The following is a 17,539-nucleotide window of genomic DNA, read 5'->3' as shown; positions in this document are numbered from 1 at the left end:
ATTAGAGATAGAAAGAGACCAAGTCAATGTTCTTCAACAGTCAACAGTTTTTTTTAACTATCCTAAATAACTTTATCAGCCCAGTTATTGAAAATAGCGTTACATTTGCGGCATCCTTCATTATTATGAATATAGATTATGGCCTCAACTAAGACTTTCAAATGCTTGTCATCCTTATTAAAAATATCAAAATGTTCCAAAAAAAAGGCAAAAGATTTTACTTTTACTGCATCTTAACCTTCTTGTTATCTTTTCAAACCTTGGCTCTCTCTAACTGGAATGTGCCACTATCATATTTTGAAAGTCTGTCGTTTTTTTTATTTCTTATTTATAGCTAAGTTCACTTTAAGCCATCCCCAATTATGTTGCATTTAATGTTAGGAAAAAGTTTTTGAGTTTTTAGATCAGTTTACTGAATCTTAACAGAATATTAATTGGTTTGCTGAAGTTTATTTGCTTCCTTGTGTTCTTTGTTTTTTCCACATTAGTATGTAACTCTAAAGACTAAGTACAGCGAGCTGATGACTCTTACAAATCAATACATCAAGTTCATCATCGACATGCAGCAACGTTTGGAGGACGAGGAGGTACGTGGCAACTGGCTGAGGATCCCAAACAAACTAAACACTAACACTAACCACGAAAACAACCTCACCAAGCAAATATTCACTACACCAGAAAACACACGGCACAGAGTTCCTACTTATCACCAAAATACACACAGACACCCCAACACACCCATACGCACAGACACACCCCCATACAGACAGACTGATTCCCAGTTTTGCTGTTCTCCTCACCGACTAACATTTAATGTTTGGGAAACAAATTCCTTTTCACTGGTTATGCATGAAAAAATGGCATCCTGTAGCTTTTCTGTTAGCAAGAATGATAATGATTTTGAAAGATGTTATATTAATATTCTTAAAAATAAAAAAGGACCTCAATTTATGTTTTCCATCAAATGCAAGGGATGTGTTTTGAGTGTGTTTATTCCTAAATAAATAATGCATCAAATAACAGGAATGTTCACCAATACTGAGCGGCCTCTGATTTTCTGTATTTTTCAATATCCTGAGTCACAGTTTTTAAAACTTCTTTTTAAGACTCCATGTCACAGCATACTTTTGCATATATGAAGGACGCCCTTTATTTGTAAAATCCATAGATTACTTATAAAATGATCTAGTGAAAACATCTTTCTCTAAGTTTCATAATCTCTCAAGAAGCCTGAAGAAACACTGCTTTACAAAACATCTGCTGACTTGGAAGCTAACTGCAAAGAAAAACAGGGGTGACTCATTATTATTTTACTATAGGTTATCTAAAGTCTTCAACAAAATTTCTCAATGTCTAAATTACATGAATCGAGCACATTTTATACAGACACATACATGCATATTAATTTCCATTCATTTTCTATTTATTTCTGTGTTCTATTTCTATTTTTTGGCGGATTTTATATGGGGAGTGCTTTCTTTCACTTGTTTTGGTTCCTGCTCACCTCTCGTTTTCTCTCCTATGAGTCACTTTTTGTTTAAGTTGGCTAAATTTAAGTTCCAGTCTTTTCCCCACCTCTGTTATTCTCATATTAACACCATTAAAAAACACACACATTCTCTTCTAACCCAATGTTTTGTTTGTGTCATTGCTTCCGTTAACTGCTTGCCAGTGCTTTACCATGTTTGAGCATTTAAGAGGTAAACTTGTTGCTGTCTCAGGTACTTATCCGATGTATATACCTTATTCCTTCCATTTATGTCGTATTTTGGCTTTTTACTGCATGTTTTTTTATATATCTATTTTTTTTTTTTAACCAGAGATGCACTGATCAAAATATTATTTTGCTGTTGAAATTTGAATTTTTTTGTATTGTTATAAAACGCAAACAAATTGATCACAAAATTAACATTTGAACCTTTCTTTTGCTTCTTAGTTACTGGTAATTAACATAGGTAGTGTAGCTAGCACAATTAAAACGGCAGCATGTCTTCTAGGGAATGCAACTCCGTATCTTTAGGATTTCCAAAAGGCTGCCGGTGATTTAAAATCATGAAGTATTCCTTATCTGAAGTTAGAAGTGTTCTTTAACTAAAGCTCTAAAGGGTAAAACCAAGTAATTTGGGTGTATAGTGTTTTTTTGTTTTTATCTGTTAAAAGTTCTACCCTCCCCCATTTCTTCCCTAGCTATATAAATGAGCTGCAGACATTTCTCAAAGGGCCTTAAATATGCTGTTGGGTTTTTCAAACAGCCTTTAACACATTTAAGTTTTCTCTCTCTTTGAAATATATCAGTAGTACTAAACTATCTAAGTTCACAGTTAGAAAGAGATTGTATTTTTTTCTCCAGCTAGTTTTTCAGTGCATCTCTAGTTTTGGTGGAAGTCTTACAAGTTCAACACCTTGTCTTTGATATCTATTCTAACAGCCTTTGTAAAAGCGTTCAGCTTTTGATACCAATCCCTCTGAAACACATTCCAGTGTTTTTACAAAACTTGTCTCAACTAACATGAATGTTTCATCTTTGACTTTGCTTAACCCTTTACCTCCACTAAGTCACAACAGCGATTTAAAGAACTCCCAGTGCATGTGTTCGAAGTGTAGATATGACTTTAATAAAAAGCTTGTAGGGATAAGGAGTTTTAGGAAGTTGGCTAAATGCTTTACACACACATACAAATACATAAACATGCTGGTATGAAACTGAAAGCAATCAGTTGACTGATCTCATCAGTTACTATTTTGAAATACTGTGGATTATTTGTATCCTGGTTCAAACATCGGCTCCTTAATAATTTCCGAAAGAGAATGCTACAGCTACATTTGCATGCCATGATTTTCTTGCTGTGTTGTGAAGTGATATTTTGTTCCCTTACATTAATTTAATCATTCACGTTCCTCTGTTTGCTCTGATTTGTCTTGTCATGATTGATTTTTGATTGCATCGTGAATTTAACATCACTATAATGAATGTGCATCTAATTTGCATCTAGTAATTGAACTCTTTCTTGAGCTAATTTTAACCTTAACACTGCCTAGGTAATACATCACATTTACTGGCTCTTAAACAGTGAGTTAAGGCTGTCATAGAAACAGTTTTAATAATTGTATTCCACACTGTTTTGAGCTGGTCAATGTTAGGTATTACCTTTAACCTATCATGCTTGATTATAATCCTTTCTTTACCATTTTGCTTCCACTAATGCAGAAAGCTGCACAGAAACTCAAAGCAGAAGAGCAAAAAAAGATGGCGGAGATGCAGGCTGAGTTAGACAAACAGAAGCAGTTAGCTGAAGCTCAAGCAAAGGCCGTTGCTAACGCTGAGAAAGAGGCCCGTGAGCTGAAGCTGAAAATGCAGGAAGAAGTAAACAGGAGAGAAGTTGCTGCTGTAGATGCGGAAAACCAAAAGCAAAACATCCAGCTGGAGCTATGTGAGCTTAAAAACCTCTCAGAGCAACAAATCAAAGACAAAAGCCAGCAAGTGGATGAAGCTCTTCAAAGTAGACTCAAGATTGAAGAGGAAATCCGTCTTATAAGACTTCAGCTTGAGACAACAGTAAATCAAAAGGCTACCGCAGAATCTGAGGTCAAGCAACTTCGAGATAGAGCTGAGGAAGCAGAAAAACTCAGAAAGGCTGCCCAGGAGGAGGCCGAAAAGCTCCGTAAGCAGGTCAGCGAGGAGACACAGAAAAAGCGCATAGCCGAGGAGGAACTTAAGCGCAAATCTGAGGCAGAGAAGGAAGCAGCGAAACAAAAACAAAAAGCCCTTGAGGACCTTGAAAACCTCAGAAGGCAGGCTGAAGAAGCTGAGAGACAAGTCAAGCAAGCAGAGGTTGAAAAAGAAAAACAAATCAAAGTAGCTCATGAGGCAGCCCAGAAGAGCGCTGCTGCTGAACTCCAGAGCAAACACATGTCATTTGCAGAAAAGACCTCCAAATTGGAGGAATCACTCAAGCAAGAGCACGGCGCCGTGCTTCAGCTACAACAAGAAGCAAATCGTCTCAAGAAACAACAAGAGGATGCAGAAAACGCCAGAGAAGAGGCTGAAAAAGAACTTGAAAAATGGAGACAGAAAGCCAATGAAGCCCTTCGTCTAAGACTCCAAGCTGAAGAAGAAGCACACAAAAAGACTGTAGCCCAAGAAGAAGCCGAAAAACAAAAAGAGGATGCAGAACGGGAGGCAAAGAAGAGAGCCAAAGCTGAAGAGTCCGCTCTGAAGCAGAAGGAAATGGCAGAGCAAGAACTTGAGAGGCAGAGGAAGGTAGCTGAGAGCACAGCTCAGCAGAAGCTCACAGCAGAACAGGAGCTCATTCGACTGAGGGCAGATTTTGACAATGCAGAACAACAGAGATCCTTGCTTGAGGATGAACTCTATCGTCTGAAAAATGAAGTCATTGCTGCACAGCAACAAAGAAAAGAACTAGAAGATGAACTGGCCAAAGTGAGGAGCGAGATGGATTTACTTATTCAGTTGAAGTCTAAGGCGGAAAAGGAGTCTATGTCCAACACAGAGAAAAGTAAACAACTTCTTGAAGCAGAAGCCTCCAAGATGAAGGACCTTGCTGATGAAGCAAGTCGACTCAGAGCCATTGCAGAGGAAGCCAAGCATCAGCGGCAAATTGCAGAGGAAGAAGCAGCTCGGCAGAGAGCGGAGTCTGAGCGGATTCTCAAAGAGAAGCTTGCTGCGATCAGTGAAGCAACCCGCCTTAAAACAGAGGCTGAGATTGCGTTGAAAGAGAAGGAGGCAGAAAATGAGAGGCTCAGGCGCCAAGCTGAGGATGAGGCTTACCAGAGGAAATCCCTCGAGGACCAGGCAAACCAGCACAAGCAAGACATAGAAGAAAAGATAGTCCAGCTTAAAAAGTCATCGGAGGTTGAAATGGACAGACAACGAGCATTAGTGGATGACACGCTCAAACAGAAGCGGATTGTTGAAGAAGAAATCCGAATCCTTAAGCTTAACTTTGAAAAGGCTTCATCTGGAAAACTCGATCTTGAGCTAGAACTTAACAAGCTGAAAAACATTGCAGAAGAAACTCAACAAAGCAAGCTTAGAGCTGAAGAGGAGGCTGAGAAGCTGAGGAAGCTTGCCCTGGAGGAAGAGAAGAGGAGAAGAGAAGCAGAAGAAAAGGTCAAGAAGATTGCCGCTGCAGAAGAAGAGGCGGCCAGACAACGCAAGGCAGCCCAAGATGAGCTTGAACGTCTGAAAAAGAAAGCAGAAGAAGCCAGAAAGCAGAAAGATGAAGCTGATAAAGAAGCTGAGAAACAGATTGTTGAAGCCCAACAAGCTGCCCTCAAATGCAGTGCAGCAGAGCAGCAAGTGCAAAGCGTCCTTGCTCAACAGAAAGAGGACAGCTTAATGCAGAAGAAGCTTAAGGAAGAGTATGAGAAAGCCAAGAAGCTTGCTAAAGAGGCAGAGGCGGCTAAGGAAAAGGCAGAAAGAGAAGCAGCTCTTCTTCGTCAACAAGCAGAGGAGGCAGAAAGACAAAAGGCTGCTGCTGAGCAGGAAGCCATCATCCAAGCCCAAGCTCAGGAAGATGCTGAGAGGTTGAGGAAGGAGGCTGAATTTGAAGCTGCTAAGCGAGCACAGGCAGAGGCTGCAGCTCTCAAGCAGAAACAACAAGCCGATGCTGAAATGGCAAAGCACAAAAAGCTGGCTGAGCAAACACTTAAACAGAAGTTTCAAGTGGAACAAGAGCTGACAAGGGTTAAACTTCAGCTTGATGAAACGGATAAACAGAAGTCTGTCCTGGATGATGAGCTCCAGCGCCTTAAGGATGAAGTTGATGATGCTGTCAAGCAAAAAGCCCAGGTGGAAGATGAACTGTTCAGAGTTAAGGTTCAGATGGAGGAGCTACTCAAACTAAAATTGAAAATTGAGGAGGAAAACCAGCGGCTAATCAAAAAGGACAAAGATAACACTCAAAAGTTCCTTGCTGAAGAGGCTGAGAATATGAAAAAGCTTGCAGAAGATGCTGCTAGGCTCAGTGTTGAGGCCCAAGAGGCTGCTCGCTTAAGACAGATTGCAGAAGATGATCTCAACCAGCAGCGAGCACTGGCAGACAAAATGCTCAAAGAGAAAATGCAAGCCATTCAAGAGGCATCCAAACTCAGAGCTGAGGCTGAGATGCTCCAAAAGCAGAAAGATCTAGCTCAAGAGCAGGCTCAAAAGCTTCTAGAGGATAAACAGCTGATGCAGCAGCGTCTAGAGGAGGAGACGGAGGAGTACCAGCGAACACTTGAAGCAGAAAGAAAAAAGCAAATTGGTATCTTGGCTGAAGCTGAAAAACTAAAACTTCAGGTCTCTCAGCTCAGTGATGCTCAGGCCAAAGCTGAAGAAGAGGCCAAAAAATTCAAGAAACAGGCTGATACCATTGCAGCCCGCCTTCACGAGACTGAAATCGCAACAAAGGAAAAAATGACTACTGTCGAAAAACTGGAATATGAGAGACAAAACACAAGCAAAGAGGCTGATGATTTACGCAAAGCAATCGCAGACCTAGAGAATGAGAAGGCTAGACTGAAAAAAGAGGCTGAGGACCTTCAAAATAAATCAAAAGAGGTATTGTGTCAAAAATGACATAGCAAAGCAGCTTATGTCATTGTCAATACTGTCTAAATACTAACCCATGTCCTTCCTAAAATTGTTTTTCTTTCTTTGATTATACTAATCACAAATCAGTACTTTTCAATTATGTTATGATTTTACTTTTAATATTCTTACAATGCACTGTGCTCATGCAGATCATATCCTGAATGCCTCCTGATGCCCTGGAATGTTTTCCCATTTTAAGACCTGTCTCATTTTCTGTTAATCTCATGTTTGACTTTAAACTCAAATGCTATAAACTAGTTTGGAAAGGCCAGTTTAAAATGACAAAACCGTTTGAGTGAAAGATAAAAAGCAATTCATTGGTTGACAGGGATTCCAAAATCCACAACACCAATAACTTGGCGAATTAAAATTTTTCCCATTTGTCTACCAAAAAGAACATATATCTACGTATCCATGTTCAGCAAAATTAAATAGATTTTTCTGAATCCGTGACTTAAATATCAGCTGAACTTTTTGCAAGTTAAGCTGATACCTGAATGATGTTTTTAGCTTGTTTGAGTAACTAGATTTGTCCCTCCTACAATAATCATTAGCGACTGTTAACTTGAACAAATTTCTTGACATGCATATAACCTAAAATCCAAGAATCATCTATCAGCCTTTTACCAGAATTATTATTATGACCATTATTTGGATATCCAGCTTGTTTTAAAATGGCCATTTACAAGACAGTCATGGTTCTCACTATTTCAATAACTAAAGATGAGATTTAAAAGAAAAGTTCTCAAAAAAGACATACAAGATTTGTTTTTAATGATTATTTGTTTAAAGTGTAGCTAAACTCAATGTAGAAACTCCCCCACACAAATGTTGCTAACTTCCAATAAAGTCAATCATGCTAAGAGACACAGAGGGTCCAACTGTGGGTATTAGCAGATGGGGCTAAATGTGTGTTTGGACAGAAGGAGGAAGAGTGATACGAATTTGACGTGACAAATGCCTAAAATAAGACGTTCTGCTGATGTAGGTACTACGATGCCCACCCGAAAAATGCTATTGATTAATACTCCCAACAAATGCATTTAAAAATCGTGACTAGCTTCAGGGGTTTGTCTAATTTAAAAGGTTTTATGGTGCACTCCATTTGTGCTCAAAGTCAAAATACGACACAGATTTTTTAATTTTTTTTTTTTTTTTTTTTCTTGTACCATCAGCCAAACAGTTGAGAATTAAGCGCCCACAAGTGGGAAACTGGAACATTATCACATCTGAGATAATGTCAATCTGACTTCTGAGTTCTGAACTAAATATAATGCCCTGTTATACCCAAATCCAAAATGGTAGACAATGGTAGACCAAGCTGAACTAATAGGAAAATGAGCTGTAGCAGCCACATTATATAGAGGGCAGCTCTCATACAGTTTTAAACCAAATATTTCAAAATTAAATAAGATTACACAAAATTCCCAAGGTTTGCTAAGTAACATGAACATACTCTACTGCAAAAAGAGAATTTTGGATTTACCGTAGTTGCTATTTAAAACCTTCAAAAATAATAAGGTATTTTTTTCTAACACATTGCAGTGTAATTAACATTATTACTATTGCTGTTCATTTTAAACAAAATGAAATGCAAAATAAATTACTAAAGCAAGTTTTTCATAATCACATAATTATTCTTAGCTTAATTACATATATAGTAACATAGTTATGAGGTTTGTACAGTCCACTGTAATGCCTCGCTAACATAAAATATGATAACACTGTTATGGCTTATATTGTCTTTATAAAGCTTCTGCATTTCTGTTGTTTTACTATAATATAAGTAAAAAGTTAAAGTCGTCTTTTGTAGAAGCTTCATTCTATTCATTTTTAACAAGCTTGAGTAACAGTAATTTTAATTGTTTGGATTCATACTGGATAATTAACATTAACAATAGTTAATAAATAGCTGCCAAGGCTGATTAAAAAAACAAAACTTGTATTTGTTCTGCCCGCCCACTGAAGCAAGTGAGTCTAATCTGCATAGTGAATTAACCTGTGCAGATTGGACTCACCTGGTTAATGCTTTTAAGTACAACTTGGATTGTTCATCACTTAAAAGGGATTGTTATTTCAATATGTCTATTAAAACCAAAACTACCAGCCTTCGTTAAACTTTTATAAATGTCTTCATTTTCAGTCACTCCTGGTCAAACTTTAACACTTAACATCTAAAATATTTAACTCTTAGAACCTTAGACTGAATCACCCAAGTGGTTGAACTAAGTCCAATCTATAATACACTAATCCTTTATGTAATATTTGAACAAACGTATGAAAAACTGATATTCTAATTAGATTGGAAACAAATTGGGTTCAAAAACTTGGCTTCTTGTGTAGAGAGAGTTCTTTGTATGTGATTCAACAGGTATTCAAAATAAGTCCAAATTATACTTTTTTTTTGTTTCATCTATTTGTTCTCATTTGTTGCATCGTTACTCTCTGAGTAGATTGAGACTATATTTTTTATATATATCTAATTTAAAAATAGAACAAATAAGCAAATCTGTGGGGAATATAACGAAGGAACTATATAAAAGAATGCATCGTGGTTTTTGTGAAATTGTAAAATAACATTTAGGGGGTATAACCAATTTAGTATGATAAGCGTTAAACTCTTTTATGTCTATTCTTCCGCCATACATTCTTCTCAGTCCTGCCATTCAGTGTTAAACTAGGTCAACATTAGTAAAAAGACAGTTTGATCTTCTAGTGCACAAGCAGAGTGCATTGTACAGAACCTGGTTATTGCAGATTCACCAACAAAAAAAAAGTTTGCTTTTTTGACACTAAACATGAATGCAATAATCCTGTTGTAACTAATTTTTTTCTGTTTCTCCATTAGATGGCTGATGCACAGCAAAAACAAATTGAGCATGAGAAGACTATGCTTCAGCAGACATTCTTGACAGAAAAGGAGCTACTTTTGCAGAAGGAGAAGCTTATTGAGGAGGAAAAGAAGAGACTGGAAAGCCAGTTTGAGGAGGAAGTAAGAAAGGCAAAAGCTCTAAAAGATGAGCAAGAACGCCAGAGACAGCTGATGGAAGAGGAGAAGAAGAACCTTTTAGCTACCATGGACGCAGCACTTAGCAAACAGAAAGAGGCAGAGCAAGAGATGATTAACAAGCAAAAAGAAATGCAAGAACTAGAGAGAAAGAGATTAGAACAAGAACGGATTCTTGCCGAAGAAAACCAGAAATTACGTGAAAAATTGCAGCAGCTTGAAGCCCAAAAAGAAACTAATATTAACACTGTTCCAGGCAAAGAGCATGTCCATTTGACAACAGTTGAAATAACAAAGACAATTTATAATGGTCAAGCCATTGACACTGTAGATGGTGTAGAAAAGAAACCAGATCCTTTAGCTTTTGATGGCATCCGTGATAAGGTACCAGCAAGCAGACTCCATGACCTTGGGCTTTTACCCAAGAAGGAGTTTGACAAGCTTAAAGATGGCAAAACCACTGTTCAGGAGCTTAGTAAAACTGAAAATCTCAAACAAATTCTTAGAGGAAAGCAGGCAATTGCTGGTATTTTAACACCAAATAATCAAAAAATGTCAATTTATCAAGCTTCAAAGGAAAAAATGATTACTCCAGGTACAGCAATGATCCTCCTTGAGGCACAGGCAGCCACAGGTTACATGTTAGATCCCATTAAGAATCAGAAACTTACTGTTAATGAGGCAGTCAAGGAAGGTTTGATTGGCCCTGAACTACATGACAAAATGCTTTCAGCCGAAAGGGCTGTTGTTGGCTACAAAGATCCCTACACTGGTGGAAAGATCTCTGTTTTTGAAGCAATGAAGAAAGATCTGATAGACCGTGACCATGCAATCAGAATCCTTGAAGCCCAGCTTGGCACTGGTGGCATTATTGATCCTGTCAACAGTCATCGTGTTCCCAATGAAATAGCCTATAAACAGGGACAGTACGATGCAGAAATGAATAAGATAATGGCAAAACCATCAGATGATGCAAAGGGATACTTTGACCCCAGTACTCAGGAACCACTGACATATTCTGAGCTTATGGCAAGATGCACTGCTGACCCAGACACCAATCTGTTAATTCTGCCAATCACAGAAAAAGCAGCTCAGTGCTCCAGTATTTACACAGAAGAAGAGACAAAAGATGTTTTCAGCAAAACAACAGTATCTGTACCCTTTGGAAGATTCAAGGGTAAAACCGTCACAATTTGGGAGATAATAAACTCAGAATATTTCACGGAAGATCAGAAGAAGGACCTTCTTCGGCAGTACAAGACAGGCAAAATAACCATTGAAAAAATAATAAAGATTGTTATTACTGTGGCTGAGGAAAAGGAGAAGAAAAAGGAAATTACCTTTGATGGTTTGAGAACACCTGTTCCTGCCAGTGAGCTCCTGGAATCTAAAGTCATTGATAATGATCTTTATAACAAATTGCTAAAGGGCAGTGTGTCAGTTAAGGATGTCTCAGAGTTGAAACCAGTTCACAAAGCGCTCCAGGGTACAGACTGCATTGCAGGGGTACTCATTAACTCATCAAAGGAGACAATGTCATTTTATCAAGCTATGAAGAGGGACATCATGAGAGCAGGACTTGCTTTGAAATTGCTTGAAGCCCAAGCAGGATCGGGCTACGTGGTTGACCCTGTGCAAAACCAAAAGTACACTGTTGATGAGGCGGTCAAAGCTGGGGTTGTTGGTCCTGAGCTGCATGAAAAGCTCCTGTCTGCGGAGAGAGCAGTTACTGGTTACAAAGATCCTTACACTGGAAACACTGTCTCTCTCTTCCAAGCAATGAAGAAAGATCTTATTCCAAAAGAGCAAGGTATCAGACTGCTAGATGCCCAAATGACCAGTGGTGGAATCATTGATCCAGTAAACAGCCATCGCATACCTCATGATGTTGCTTGCCAGAGAAATTACTTAGATGATGATATGAAACAGCGTCTACACAGTCCAACTGATGAAACTAAGTGTTTCTTTGATCCAAACACAAAAGAAAATGTCACATACTCACAGTTGTTTGAAAGATGTGTTACTGACAAGAAAACTGGTCTTAAGCTTCTTCCACTTAGTGATGAAGCAATCAATGATAAAGAAGAATCAACATACACTGAGGCCCAGGCAAAAGAGGCTATGACACAGGCAACTCTGGAGCTTGATCATGGACCATTTAAAGGCAGAAAGATGACACTCTGGGAAATAATCAACAGTGACTATTTCACTGAAGAACAGAGATTAGAACTGCTTAGACAGTTTAGAACAGGAAAAGTTACAATTGAAAAGATTATTAAGATCATGATCACCATTGTAGAAGAGAAGGAGGCCATGAAAAAGGAACAATCCAGCTTTAAGGGACTCCGAGATTATGCTCCAGCGGACTCCCTTTATGACTCCAAAATAATTGACAAAACAACCTTTGACCTTCTTCAAAAAGGCAAAACAACACCTAAGAAAGTCAGTGAGGATCCACAAGTAAGTAAATACCTCCGGGGCACTGAAAGTATTGCTGGAATCTACCTGGACCCAACAAATGAAAAAATTAGTATTTATCAGGCCATGAAGAAAAAACTTCTTAGGCACAACACTGGCCTTTTGCTTCTCGAGGCTCAGGCAGCCACTGGTTTCATGGTAGATCCAGTGAAAAACCAATGTCTTTCAGTAGATGAGGCAGTGAAGGCAGGACTTGTTGGTCCAGAGCTCCATGAAAAACTCCTCTCTGCAGAAAAAGCTGTCACAGGTTACAAAGATCCATTCACAGGAAAGAAAATCTCTCTTTATGAAGCAATGCAAAAAGATCTTATACTCAGAGAACATGCCATCCCCCTGCTGCAAGCACAGATGTTCAGTGGTGGAATCATTGATCCTGTAAACAATCACCGTGTACCAACAGATGCTGCATACCAAAGGCAAATTTTCAGTAAGGAAGTGGCCAAGACCTTGTCTGAATCTTCAGTTGAAAGCAAGCCTTTCTCCGATCCAGAAACTGATGAGAATGCAAGTTACAAGCAACTTAAAGACAAATGCAAAAAAGATAAAGACACAGGCCTGTACATCCTTCCCCTCTCCAAACCCCAGTCTCCAACTGTTGTGGAGAAGACATATCTTTATACAGAAGAACAAACTCAGAGTGATCTTACCAGCACCCAGATTGACATTCCAATTGAGGGCCTTGCTGATAAGCCAATGAACCTCTGGGATGTCATGAACTCAAATTTGCTTCCAGAGCAGGAGAGGGAGAAACTCTTGGAAGAATACCGTTCTGGCAAAATCACTAAAGAACGGATGATCATCATTATAATTGAGATAATGGAGCAAAGAGAAGTGATCAGAAATGACAGTGCATTGTCGTATAAGACCATAAGAAGAAGGATAACTATTGAGGAGCTCTACAGTGCCCGCATCATTGATCTGGAGACATACAACCTTCTGAAACAGGGCAAGAGAGATATTTGTGATATAATGGAGATGACCAGTGTAAAACAGTATCTCTATGGCACAGGCTGTGTTGCTGGTGTCACAACAGACTCAAGCTCCAAGATTAGCATATATCAGGCAATGAAAAGAGGTTTTATTAAACCAGAAATAGGCCTCAGTCTCTTGGAGGCACAAGCTGCAACAGGCTTTATTATTGACCCAATAAAGAATGAAACACTCACTGTTGATGAAGCTGTTCGTAAGGAAGTTGTTGGACCCGAGATCCATGACAAACTGCTTTCAGCTGAAAGAGCTGTCACTGGATACAAGGATCCATACAGTGGGAAGATCATATCTCTTTTCCAGGCCATGAAAAAGGATCTTGTTCCAGAGGATTATGCCCTAAAAATGTTGGAGGCGCAAACTGCTACTGGAGGCATCATTGATCCAGAATTCCAGTTTCATCTTCCAGCTGACATTGCATTGCAAAGAGGTTATATTAACAAGGAAACCAATGAGAAGCTGACAGACAATGTCAAGGGTTTCATCGATCCAGTTACAGATGAACAACTGTCATACGCCCAGCTCCTCAAAAGATGCAAGTTAGAAGGTGGATTGCGCCTACTGTCCTTGGGAGATAAGAGACTAACATTCAAGGGATTGAGAAAACAGATCACAATGGAGGAGCTGATTCGATCACAAATTATTGACCAGCAGACTGTCACTGAATTGAATGAGGGCCTACTTTCAGTGGAGGAAGTTAGCAATAGACTCTCAAGATATCTCGAGGGCACAGGGTGCATTGCTGGTGTGTTCTTGGAGTCAAACAAAGAGCGTCTTTCCATTTACCAGGCCATGAAGAAAAACATGATAAGACCAGGCACTGCATTTGAACTGCTTGAGGCTCAGGCGGCCACAGGATATGTCATTGATCCAATCAAGAACCTGAAACTGACTGTAAATGAGGCTGTAAAGATGGGAATTGTAGGTCCAGAATTCAAAGACAAGCTTCTCTCTGCTGAGCGTGCAGTGACAGGGTATAGAGATCCATATTCAGGCAAGACGATCTCTTTGTTCCAGGCCATGAAAAAGGGACTCATCTTGAAAGATCATGGAATCCGTCTCCTGGAAGCTCAGATTGCCACCGGTGGAATAATTGACCCAGAAGAAAGTCATCGTTTACCCGTTGAAATAGCCTACAAACGTGGATTCTTTGATGAAGAAATGAATGAAATTCTGACTGACCCATCAGATGACACCAAGGGTTTCTTTGATCCTAATACTGAAGAAAATCTTACCTATCTTCAGCTTATGGAAAGGTGTATTACTGATCCTGACACTGGCCTTGTGCTCCTGCTACTGAAAGAAAAGAAGCGGGAAAGAAAGACCTCCTCCAAATCATCTGTCCGTAAACGCAGAATTGTTATTGTAGACCCAGAGACAGGCAAAGAGATGTCTGTATATGAGGCCTACAGGAAAGGGCTCATTGACAACCAAACATACCTGGAGCTCTCTGAACAGGAGTGTGAATGGGAGGAAATCACAATGACCTCCTCTGATGGCACTGTAAAATCCATTATTATTGACAGAAGATCAGGTAGACAGTATGACATTGATGATGCTATTTCACGCGGACTTATTGACCAGAATTCCCTTGATACATATAGAGCTGGGAACCTGTCCATCACAGAGTTTGCAGACATGCTTTCTGGAGGTATGGGAGGCTTCCGTTCACGCTCATCCTCATTTGGTTCTACATCTGGTTCCACTTACTCCACTTCCATGAGCCCCATACCCTCCACTAAACCCCCTGCTGTAATATGGAATGACCCATCAGAAGAGACAGGACCTATAGCAGGAATATTGGACATAGATACACTAGAGAAGGTTTCTATTACTGAAGCTATGCACAGAAATGTATTAGACAACATTACAGGCCAAAGACTGTTGGAGGCCCAAGCCTGCACAGGAGGAATACTTGATCCCACGACTGGGGAGAAACTGACAGTTGCTGAAGCTACAGAGAAAGGCTTGGTTGATAAGGTTATGGTTGATCGCCTCAATCTGGCACAAAAAGCTTTTAATGGATTTGAAGACCCAAGAACTAAAGTAAAAATGTCAGCTTCTCAGGCTCTAAAGAAAGGCTGGTTGTATTATGAAGCTGGTCAGCGTTTCCTTGAGGTTCAATATTTGACAGGTGGACTTATCGAGCCAGATATTCCAGGCCGAGTGTCTCTGGATGAATCCATCAGAAAAGGAACAATCGATGCCCGAACTGCCCAAAAACTAAGAGATGTCAGTGCCTATTCAAAATATCTAACATGCCCAAAAACTAAGCTGAAAATCTCCTTCAAAGATGCCATGGACAGAAGCATGGTTGAAGAAGGCTCTGGTATGAGGCTTCTAGAAGCCTCCTCACAGTCTAGCAAAGGGCTCTACAGTCCCTACAATGCCAGTGGCTCTGGATCTGCATATGGCTCTCGGACTGGGTCAAGAACCGGATCTCGTACAGGCTCTAGGAGAGGCAGCTTTGATGCTGGCACAGGCTTTAACATGAACTTCTCATCCTCCTCCTATACATCCTCATCTAGCTACAGCCGCAGATACTAATGACCTATTGCTGTTCCTGATAACCTTTGATTAAGAACCAATAGTACTAATGCACTTTATAGATGCATTTCTAACAGGAAAAATAGTTGCTGTAGCGAAAAAGTAAAAATTATTTATTCAATATTGCATGTCATCAAATTAAGATTGCCTTAACAATGGATTTCTTTTATATATATATATTTGAACTTTACTTCTGTAAACAAGTGCCTCTTTTGTGAGGAATTAACCATGGATCACTATGAATATGGAAAAATCAAATTAATTTAATAACAGTTATTAAGTCAAACTTTTCTAAGACAAATTCCAAAAGAAAGCAATGTTTCTGCTGTTTTTAGGTGACCATATTCTTTTTCTTTTTTTTTTTTTACAAGTGTTCAATAGATGTGTACTAGTGCTTTCTAAGACTAATATATATTATATACATACCAAAAAAAAAATACTTTTTTCCACTGCCCATGTTTTTTGAAAGTTTTATAGTTGTTTAGTTCATTTATTTTGCCTATTTTACAGCTTTATGACTAGTAGTAATGACAAATTGAATGTCAACAGATTTAATGTTTTTATCTACAACATACAGATGCATTTGATACTTTGAAACATTTGTATAGAGTATGTAATGTTTTCATATTATCTGACAATATGTACACTGTACTGCGTAAATGAGAGCACCAAATATACCAGTAAAACACTACAAACTGAACCATTATCGAATGCATCATTGAAAGGGACTATTGTAATCAACTGAAAAGACTGTTGTTAATTTGGTTCCACATTGTCATTACCTCTGGCATTTTATAATCAGTAGGAAAGTAAGCATCTTTATTGTTGTACAAACTGCAAATTCTGGGTTCCTCAAATTGAACATCAGTCAAGTGTTCCTGCCAAATCCCAAGATGATGTCACACTCAGTCCTGCACTCCTTCACCAACCTGCTGCCTGTTTATTTGAATTTTGTAAGTGTTTTTTTTCTCTCTTTTATTTATAAATTACATTTTTTTTTCTTCTTGTTTTTTTTTTGTTTTGTTTTTCTTCATGATTTTAACATATCTCAAAAACTGGAATGAATTTATTCAACTTAACATCCAATGGGCCATTTAAGTTTTCTATTCACCTTTCCAACTTCTAATACAGTTTTTTCTGTTCATCTGCTTCTGTTTTATAGATTGGTAAATCAATCAGAGTCCAAAATGTCAAAATGGATAATCAGTGGCCCCGAGTGCATTCCTCACCTGCTGTTGATGGATACGTGAGACCACGTCATCCTCACTCAGAAAAACAGGTACTACCCTTAGCTATTTCAAAATACATTGTCTTTCATGCTTGATGTTTGTCCCCCACCCCCCCATCCTACATTGTTTTTGTCCATTTTATTTGCTTTTTCCCTTTGCTTTCTTTTCATAGTAATTTTTATTTGCTCCTAGATCTTCATTTAAAAATCCCCTTCCTTCCACCATCACGTGCCACATTTGAGGAAAACTGAGACTGAGTCACTTTCATCTTGGGATTACCTTTTTCATCAAACACTGTCTAGTCATGTACACTTGGCAATTATATTATTACTTGAATAATATTAGTGATATTTTTGCTAAACTAGGTTAGAATATTAATACCCCAATGCACAACTCTGCATCAACAGTTTGTATTTGACACTTCAATGAAATGAAATTACTTTTATTGCCTTTATGGTCCATTGCCTATATTTATGTTAACTTTTATCATAAATCCAGTTAAGCCAGAGTGTATATGTCAATAATTTCAACTGCATCCATCTATGCTGTCAGATTATTTTGTTTGATGTTTTTACATGGATTTTCAAAGCAACCTGAGAAGGCTTCAGTTTTGTTTTGTTTTTTTGTTTGCTTTTTGTTTGTTATTTTGCTTTCTCCATACCATGATTTTTGGTTTTACGTCATGTTAAATTGTTT

At 38.6% G+C, this 17,539-nt stretch overlaps 1 protein-coding gene across 20 annotated transcripts in view; it reads left to right on the top strand.

Annotated features, from left to right (window-relative positions):
* LOC107100615 (plectin-like) overlaps positions 1 to 16,884 on the top strand; it is a 140,145-nt gene extending 123,261 nt beyond the window's left edge. For 18 of the 20 annotated variants that reach the window (XM_015399178.1, XM_015399176.1, XM_015399179.1 and 15 more), the window contains 4 exons: positions 489 to 587; positions 3,209 to 6,562; positions 9,444 to 16,567; positions 16,777 to 16,884. In XM_015399178.1, the coding sequence (XP_015254664.1) occupies positions 489 to 587; positions 3,209 to 6,562; positions 9,444 to 15,614 (9,624 nt within the window). In that variant the 3' untranslated portion in view covers positions 15,615 to 16,567; positions 16,777 to 16,884. The remainder of the gene's footprint in view (positions 1 to 488; positions 588 to 3,208; positions 6,563 to 9,443; positions 16,568 to 16,776) is intronic. The other 2 variants (XM_015399173.1, XM_015399175.1) reach the window with 1 other exon arrangement.
* Positions 16,885 to 17,539: the final 655 nt, after the last annotated feature.

Source organism: Cyprinodon variegatus, unplaced genomic scaffold (assembly GCF_000732505.1).
Source record: "Cyprinodon variegatus isolate N-32 unplaced genomic scaffold, C_variegatus-1.0 Scaffold993, whole genome shotgun sequence".
Lineage (NCBI taxonomy): Eukaryota > Metazoa > Chordata > Actinopteri > Cyprinodontiformes > Cyprinodontidae > Cyprinodon > Cyprinodon variegatus.
The sequence above is the reverse complement of the archived record's forward strand: the minus strand, read 5'-3'. Positions and strand labels throughout refer to the sequence as shown.